At 32.2% G+C, this 9,604-nt stretch overlaps 1 protein-coding gene across 1 annotated transcript; it reads right to left on the bottom strand.

Moving 5' to 3' along the window:
• Window positions 1–7,654: 7,654 nt before the first annotated feature.
• Window positions 7,655–9,283, bottom strand: LOC109211526 (peptide-N4-(N-acetyl-beta-glucosaminyl)asparagine amidase A-like). The gene has a single exon (XM_019375066.1). It carries the CDS (start codon window positions 9,281–9,283, stop codon window positions 7,655–7,657), a length of 1,629 nt encoding a protein of 542 aa, XP_019230611.1.
• Between the last annotated feature and the right edge of the window lie 321 nt (window positions 9,284–9,604).

Genomic DNA, 9,604 nt, shown 5'->3' with positions numbered 1-9,604 from the left:
CGTACTCTAAATGATTTACTATCGCGCTCCATCCACCTATTGGTCCAAAAATATACCTAACGTTATCTTTCGGCCTAAAACTACCCCGTGACTAACAGAATGTTGTGTGGGTTCTTTTTTAATTCGCTGGCGTCATTTTATTGGGCGCGTGGCGCCCCAGCCCAGATTAATTTCTACCCGCCCCAGATTATCTTTTAATCAAATGAATATTTGTATTGTTTAAGGTATTGATTTGTTGAGGAATACGAATGTTATTTTTAGAGCATTGGAATAATATAATTCTTTTAAATGTATCTATTCCTCATGTCCACATAATTCTTGATTATTCTCGACAGTACATATTTTAATAGTGGAGATTTATCCAAAAGTTTTAAAATTATTTAATCTCAAATGACGTGGAATGAATTTCAAAATTACCGTATATTTTTTCGTAATTTTTGATAATATTTTCGAGTAAAAAGGTGTGAACTCGACGCAATTATGTGATTCATGTGATTAGCATAAATTTTTTTACTCTTATATATGTTGAAATAATTGTGAAAAAACTTCTCAACAATGTTTTGCTATGTGTTAAAAAAATCATCTTAATAGGTGCCATATATAATTATTTTTCTTGCATGATTGTGACCATTATTTTTGTTATATTTGAGGAGCGGGATGATCATTTTAAGAGAAAAATATACAAAAATTGAAATACCATGCAATTTATTAAAATAATCATGGAGTGTATAATGAATCCAAGAAAAAATACAAAATTGATTGCTTTGCTAAAAATAATTGCATTAGCTAGCCAAAAAGTATATAAATATATATACTATATATATAATATACACATGTACAAAAAAAATATCTGCTATTATTTTTTAGAGTGGTTAAAATAAATATTTCTCTAAAATCTTTAATCATGTACTTGATTATCAGAATATGTATATGATTAATATTTTATTTCTTTGAATACGATAAAACAATAATAACTTTATTCGGGTTATATACGATATAATTTAAATTCGACATAACTTATAAATATTTAGAAAACCCTCATAAATATGTCGAAGGGCAGTAGTGAAAAAGTAATACTTTTTTGAGGTGATTCAAAGATGGAAAACTATATGTTTCATCTTTAAGAGCACGAAGCCAAAGTTATAGAAGGAAACATACACCAAAAACGTCATCTATAAAGAAGTATTAGATATGATTCTACTACACTGAATATTTATATACTATAAATACGATACTTTCTAACTTGACTAAATTGATCATCTTTGTAGCTTAAGAGTTAAGACGATATCATTTTGAATTCAGGTATTTTGTTAATGTAATAACATTAATTTTTAGCATTTAAATGATTGTNTTACTTCAATATGAGTAATTGATTCCTTTACAAATTTCTCAAAGAAAATCGATGGATGTTAGATTAGGTTTCCTAGAACAAGTACGTCCAAGTCTTCTATATATTGAAGTTTAACAAAAAAAAATCTCTGATTGATATATTTTAATTAGATGTTCATGTACCATGAATTGTCTAATTCATTACATCAATTTATATTCAACTAAAAAGAAAAATACTTTAGAATATTATTTTTAATATAGTATGTGTGTGACTGGTTAAACATAATTTAAAGTAACTGAAACACAATGATTGGATCGGCTCTGTGACAGAAGCAAAAATATGTTCCTATAGAATGTGAAAATCAACTGGAACTTTCCAAATAAATAGGATGTTTGCATAATATAAGATATTGATTTTATCTTTGTGTATCGTTTTGAAGATATTGGGTTTATGAATTTAAGTTTTTTTTCTTCAAATTATCTATCTTTTTCATATTGACCTTATTCTAGATAATAAATATTTTTTTATCTTTTAATCAAATAAATAGTTGTATTTTTAAGGTATTGATTTGTTGAGGAATACGAATGTTATTTTCAGAGCATTGGAATAATATAATTCTTTTAAATGTATCTTCCTCGTGTCCACGTAATTCTTGATTATTCTTGATAGTACATATTTTAATAGTGGAGATTTATCCAAAAGTTTTAAAATTATTTTAATCTCAAATGACATGGAATGAATTTCAAAATTACCGTATACTTTTTCGTAATTTTTGATAATATTTTCGAGTAAAAAAGTGTGAATTCGACGCAATTATGTGATTCATGTGATTAGCATAAATTTTTTACTCTTATATATGTTGAAATAATTGTGAAAAAACTTCTCAATAATGTTTTGCTATGTGTTAAAAAATCATCTTAATAGGTGCCATATATAATTATTTTTCTTGCATGATTATGACCATTATTTTTGTTATATTTGAGGAGCGGGATGATCATTTTGAGTGAAAAATATACAAAAATTGAAATACCATGCAATTTATTAAAATTATCATGGAGTGTATAATGAGTCCAAGAAAAAATACAAATATATATATAATATAAACATGTACAAAAAAATTATCTGCTATTATTTTTTAGAGTGGTTAAAATAAATATTTCTCTAAAATCTTTAATCATGTACTTGATTATTAGAATATGTATATGATTAATATTTTATTTCTTTGAATACGATAAAACAATAATAATTTTATTCGGGTTATATACGATATAATTTAAATTCGACATAACTTATAAATAATTTACAAAACCCTCACAAATATGTCGAAAGGCAGTAGTGAAAAAGTAATACTTTTTTGGGGTGATTCAAAGATGGAAAACTATGTGTTTCACTTTTAACAGCACGAAGCCAAAGTTATAGAAGGAAACATACACCGAAAACGTCATCTATTAAGAAGTATTAGATATGATTCTACTACACTGAATATTTATATACTATAAATACGATACTTTCTAACTTGACTAAATTGATCATCTTTGTAGGTTAAGAGTTAAGACGATATCATTTTGAATTCAGGTATTTCGTTAATGTAATAACATTAACTTTTAGCATTTAAATGATTGTTGTATTTTTATAACGTTAATTACTTTATAATGATCATTTCATCTTGTAAATAATTTGTTACTAAATTTAGTTAGTTGTTCTTTCACATAAAAATTCCGACTAAAGATTTACGTGCAACGCACGTACATAGTAACTAGTTATTATAAAAGCACGAATAATTTATGCTAAATATTGAACGACTAAAATATCCTTGAAATATTGATCGACTTTTATGACCTTAAATATTTATATAATTTAAGGATATAATTGTAAATCATCTAAGACTGGAATTCTTTTCCCATTTAATCTAAACATGCATTGACCCTACAAAATTGATTTTAGGTAAAATTCTTTTGAGACTCTATTGTTTTGGACTATTCCTTTTAATTGGACCTTGAATTTTGGCATATACTGATTGGTATCATAACGTATGAAGTATTGATCTTTTTTCTTCTTCTTTGTTACTGACCTTTTCTCAAGCAGTTTATATTTGATAAAATTTTATTATCTAAAAATATCTCTGAATAATTAGTTAACTTTTATGACCTTAAATATTTATATAATTTAAGAACACAGTTGTAAATCATTTAAGTTTAGAATTCTTTTTTGATTTAAACTACACATACGCCAATCTTACTGAGTTGATTTTGGTATCACATCGTACAAAGTAGTGATCTTTTTCGTTGTCATTGACTTATTTCATATTTCTCCAGTAATTTGTGTTCGATATAATTTTATTGTCTAAAATAAAAAAAAATAATCATGGTTTATCAAGATAAAGAAATTTATAAAATTAATTAAAAGAATTCAATGAAATGCTTTTCGCTTTCATGGGAAGAGAAGACATTATATTGAGGGGTATCTTGTAGAACAAATTTTAATGTTCTTTTTTTAATCTTATCATTAATAGAGATTTAAGCATAATAATAGAAAATAAACCAAATCAAGTTTCAGCCTTTTGAATTTACAATACACATGTCGATAATCCAAACATGTATTAACAACTACAGGATCAAGTTGTAATAGAGCGAAGTCGCTTGATTAGATAGAAGATCGAAAGTTTATTACTTTTAACACAAGATATTTCGTGCATTGCATCAACGTCGATGGACCAAAATAGGCCTAAAATATTGATCGATTTTTTTTATTTGACATGGGATAGAATTGTAATATTTAAGAATGTTATTTGACTAGAATCCTAAAACTCTATGGTGCGTGTCTAAAGTTGCTGATTAAGAATGTTTTACTCCTTTTTTAATTAAATTCAAACTACGATTATGAACTCTATATGGCATTCCCTATTGCACTTGAATTAGAGCATAAAAATATGAACTACGAATATGAACTCTAATTTCGTCTTCCACTTAAACTCTAAAATATTTCATATATCGGTACCAGTATTTAAGTTAAAATAATTCTTTTAGTCAATGGGATTTAGACTAAAAGGTCAACTGTAAACTCTTTCATGAATATCCGTGTCAAAGTGTGGTGATGCAAGAGGAGTTAACAAAATTCAGTAAACTTCTCAAAGTTATTGTATTTTTCTTTGAAATCGAAGCAAGCCTGAAAACATGTGCTTTTTTACTCTTTCTTCATCATCTTTTTGTGTATGCAATTGACAGCTTGCAATTTTACTTTGTTGTCGAATTTTAGTTCATTTATTTGCAAAAATATTATCAATGTGGTTATCAAATCTTTTATCATACATGAATACAATGTTGATAGATCAAAATAGTCTTAAAACCCTTCAAATTAAAAGTTAAATTTTATCTTCAAAAGATAATTGCCCATAGGTTAGAATTGTAACATTAATTCCTAATATGAATTTGTATGGAATTCTAATACTAATCAATGTGTCCAACTCATTATTGAAATTATAACGCGTTATACCAATGGTACATAGATAAGAACATTTGGAGCTATCTTTTACCATTATATATACAAAGGTTACCGCGGTGCCTATATGCGCAGATATTTCACAAAAAAACGTAAGCCTCATTTAGATCTCGCGGTCGCCAAGGTGAGTTCCAAGCCAACAGGTTGTTTGCATAATAAACATCATTTTTGTTTTGTCTACCTATTATTATATTTACATGATAGTTGGCTATGTGCATGTCCAAAACTTCTCTTCTTTGCTTCCTTTACAGCTTGTTTGGATGGTTGTTACCTATCGTATCGTATCGTATTGTTATTTTAAATACAATATTTGTTTTGATTGTTACTTAAATTTTATTGTATCGTATCGTTAAATCCGTCGTTACGTAACGATGAAATGTGCCACATTATGTAACGACCGATTTGGTGTGGTCGCGTCGTTTCCTTGTGTTTTTCTCTCAATCTCTGTATTGGGTGATACCCTTTTTTGCTTGAGCCCGACCGGGTTGGGTCCGGTCCGGGGCAAGTCGGGGCCATCGAACCCGACCTGGATGCAAGGTAGAACGACGGCCACGTCTACAACCGAGGTCGAGTCATTTCGAGACCGTTGCAGAGCTCGATATGAGTCACCACCGGATGGAGAAGCACACAAGGTCGGAAGCCGGACTCGTAACGGATAACCAAGCGTCGCCGGATATCTCGCCCAAACGTGATTTTCTCAACCACTTCAGGCCATTAAGGCGTAATTACAGGGATCCACGATGTAATTAATTTACCTACCTTATTTTTACCCTTAATCAGAATGTATAAAAGGGGAGAAGACCCCATAAAGAGGGGATCGGAAACCATTACACTACAGTACCATCTCTCTCAATTCTTGTACGCTATCAAGCACAATTGTTCTAAGCAATATTATACTCTGCGATTATTTACTTTAACAGCAATTGTTGAGTCTTTATCTTTTATTTTCCTCAATCCAAACCTTTAGTATCTTTTAGTTCACGGATCCTTAAAACCCCATATAAATTCAATTGTTATCCGGATTCCAGGGTAAACAGTTTGGCGCCCACCGTGGGGCTAAGGATATTAGTGAGCTCTTTGATACTCTTTCTTGACACATCACAATACACTGGTTCTTTGCAAAAGAGTCCATCTTACATTCAAATTACCAACTCATAGAATGGCACAATCAATCAACAACGAACTTGAACAGCAGACAGGAAACAATGGAATGCCCGGGCTCGAAAACCCGATAGATGCCGATTCCCGGATGGCGNATCTTGTAAATAATTTGTTACTAAATTTAGTTAGTTGTTCTTTCACATAAAAGTTCCGACTAAAGATTTACGTGCAACGCACGTACATAGTAACTAGTTATATTTAAAGCACGAAGGCTCTTAACGAAATGTCGTTCTCATCAATCGGAAATCAAGACAAAGCGGGCACTACGGTAAGACGTGAAAACACCCGATCCCATTCCGACCTCGATATGTGGAATCGCCTTTTTTACCCTTTAAAAATAGAGTTCACACTAGATAAAATAGTCATTTAATTATTTTTTAATATTTAGGACCTAAAGGTTTATTGAAATTTGGTTATTAAATATTTCCTTATTTAAATTAGGTGTATCTAAAATTTAGAACTTTAAAATCAATTAATATTTTACCTTAAATAAACATTTAAAAGTTAATTATTTAGAACCTTGGTACGAAATTTGTAAACGTTCCTTGGAAGTAGTTTCTATTGTTGGGATATACTATTAACCATGCGGTTTAGACATAGTATTTTATTTTATTCTTTATGGAATAATTATTTATTTAATTTATTCAATTCAATAAAGTACTATTTTAAATAGATCATTTGTTACATGTAGTAGACAATTTAGTGTATGTAGTCTTAGCTCATGCACAGAAGAATAAATTGTCGGTTCTCAAAATTAATAAACTATGTTCACAATCAATGATATTACTGGACAAAATATCTTGATGATTCTAGCACAAGATTATAGTATAATTTGTCTTGATTATGGGAGTGGTTTTACTCCGACTTCTTGTGCTAGTTTATATATAAATTTCTAATGAGGATTAAATGACTCCTAGTGATAGCAAACGTGAAGTAGACATACCAGCATGATCCCATTTAATTAGGCCATCTCTACAAGAGGTTATTTCTACGGCTTGAATTCATGACCTCTTGGTCACATGACAACAACTTTACCATGCCAAGGCTCCCCTTAAAAAAAAAAAGTACTAGTATATATATGTACAAATAGTTTTACTGATGTAATGGGATCAACTCATGGAGTAGAAATCGAAAAAATATCATGGAGTTGTCTGAGAGCATATTATGATAACAAAATTGCAAGAGAAGAATCCTCCTCAGTTATTCCTCTTACATTCCAAAAGAGGCAAAGACTCATTCTCAGGTCCATATCAAACACAGAGACAAGAAAAAGTATTATATCAAGCAAATCATCAAATAATGTTCATTTTTTGACACTTCGCATGCTAATTGGCGCCTAAACCTTTCACCAAATAAACAATATATTAAATCATACATGCAAACTATTTAGACAAGAAGTAGGGAATCAAAGTCTACTCTAATGCTACAAACGGAATGCAATCATCAACGGTGGATCCAGCTTAGTACGTGTGGGTTCCCGTGAACCCAGTAGCTTTTGCACATATATTATATATATATAAAAATCTACTAAAAATCCGTAAATATTCAATTGTGAACTCAGTTACATATTTATTTATTAGATGGAATCCATAAACTTCAAATCTTAGATGGAGCTCTGAATGCAATGCTCCTAGAGTAAGAAAGGATTCTTCAACCATATTGGTGTCACAAAGCAGAAACTGAACCAAAGGTCAACGGAGCTGCACAAAGACTGTCTGCAATGTGATTCATAAGCTTGCCATTGACAGCTGAAATGACTCGAGAATAGCAACCAGCTTCACCCTTATAAGAATAACTCTGTTCAGTGGTTGCTCCGTCGTATAAAACATTGTGATCTTGAACAACCATCCACGCGCTGCACTGCTGCCTATTGGTCAAAGAGATTGAAGAATATCCTTTCGATTTCTTCTTCTCCTTCCATTTATGGTCCAAATTAGAAAGCATCAACCTCGTACCATCCTCTCGTGATGGCAAAGTTTTCGTGGTTATAGTAAGCGGGTATTTCCTCTTCACTTTGGTCTTAGATATCGTGCTACCACTCTCTGACAATACTCTAACTTCAATCTCTTCTTTTACCTTTTGCTTAATCTTCTTCTCAGTTCCGTTCTGATAAACTTTTATTTTGTTCTTGAACTTCAGTTCTCGCGAAACTTTAGTAGTCAAACTGCCTTGTGTTGTCTTCACCCAAGAAGAAAACTTGCTCTTCCTCTTCATCTTAACCTCAAATGATCCATCGAGTCCTACAAAGCTCGAAGATCGCTCAATCTTGAACTTAGGAGTACCCGAATCAAGAGCTTTAGCCAGCACTTGACATGGCAATGCGCAATTGTTGTCCAACCAAAGGTGCAAGTTGGCATCCACAAGCCAAAAGGGAATACTATCCGCAACCCCAAGCCCTAGAAAATGGGCTTGGCCATCAAGTAAAACCCCCAAAAATGGTGTTAAGTCAATGTCGTAAGAAGGAAGATCAAATGCCCCTATTGAAACAATTGGATCCCAATACAGAGGATTAATTCCACCTGTGAAAATCACAGGGAATGGAACCACGGATCCTACCAAATTCTCATCTATATTCAGTAAAACTTCCCTATACGCTCCGTTGCCTCTCCTAGTAGTCAAACTGTTATTCTGTATGTACGAATCTGGAGGATTTGAGTACCAAAACTCATCATACGCGTGAGATGAAACGTAAATTTCAATCACAGCTTTGTATGTGTTACTCGGAATAATAACTCTCTGTCCATGCAACTCCGATTCGTTTAGAATTCGGAACCAAAATCCTTCACTCCCATTTCCTGATATTATTGGAATTATCAAATCAGCTGGCTTCTCTTTGTCTTTGTCATACTCACTTGTCAAATTGTTCACTCCCGTTATTATCGGATTATCCACAAACACATCATTTTCCAGCTTCAATTTCCGATTAGTACTACTACTACTACTTGATAATGGAACATTCATGTTCTTAGCATCATAGTACAGGAAACTAATATTGACATGATATACACCTGTATAAATGTCGTTGATCACATTTTCAAGCATGGCAGTGAGAGAAATATTCTCCTTGACGAGGATGGAGGAGTACCTGGTAACGTCTTTAGTAACAGTCCAGAAACCGCCGTTTCCAGTAGATTGCGGGGTGCTGGTACGGAGTAGCTCGGCTCCATCAAGCCAAACGGCGGCGATACGGTTGTATTGGAAACCACTGGCAGAAGCATTGAACTGAAGAGCCACGTGGGTCCAAGAGCAATTGGCTGGCGGAGAGTAAGCGACGGAGATCGGCGGGAGACCCATTGTATTGCCGAAGTCATGGGTGAGGATGTGAAAAGTGCAGGAAGGAGTGAGGTCAGTGAATGGTAATGGACGAGTTATTTCCAAGTATTGCTGTGAAGAAGTGTTATTCTGGCGAAGACCGCGTTTGGTTAAGTGGGAATTGTGTTCAGGTAAGGAAAAGGAAAATGGGGCGATAAAGCTGAAAAAGAAGAAGAACAAGATGAGAATAGCCATGAGAGAGGAAAATGAAGTACTCCTTCTTTAATGTAGAATCTTTGAGGATTTAGAGAAAACATGACAAATCTTGAGAATACATGGAGTTAAGAGGAGTGAGGACACCTG

The sequence above is a fragment of the Nicotiana attenuata genome, unplaced genomic scaffold (assembly GCF_001879085.1).
Source record: "Nicotiana attenuata strain UT unplaced genomic scaffold, NIATTr2, whole genome shotgun sequence".
Lineage (NCBI taxonomy): Eukaryota > Viridiplantae > Streptophyta > Magnoliopsida > Solanales > Solanaceae > Nicotiana > Nicotiana attenuata.
The sequence above is the reverse complement of the archived record's forward strand: the minus strand, read 5'-3'. Positions and strand labels throughout refer to the sequence as shown.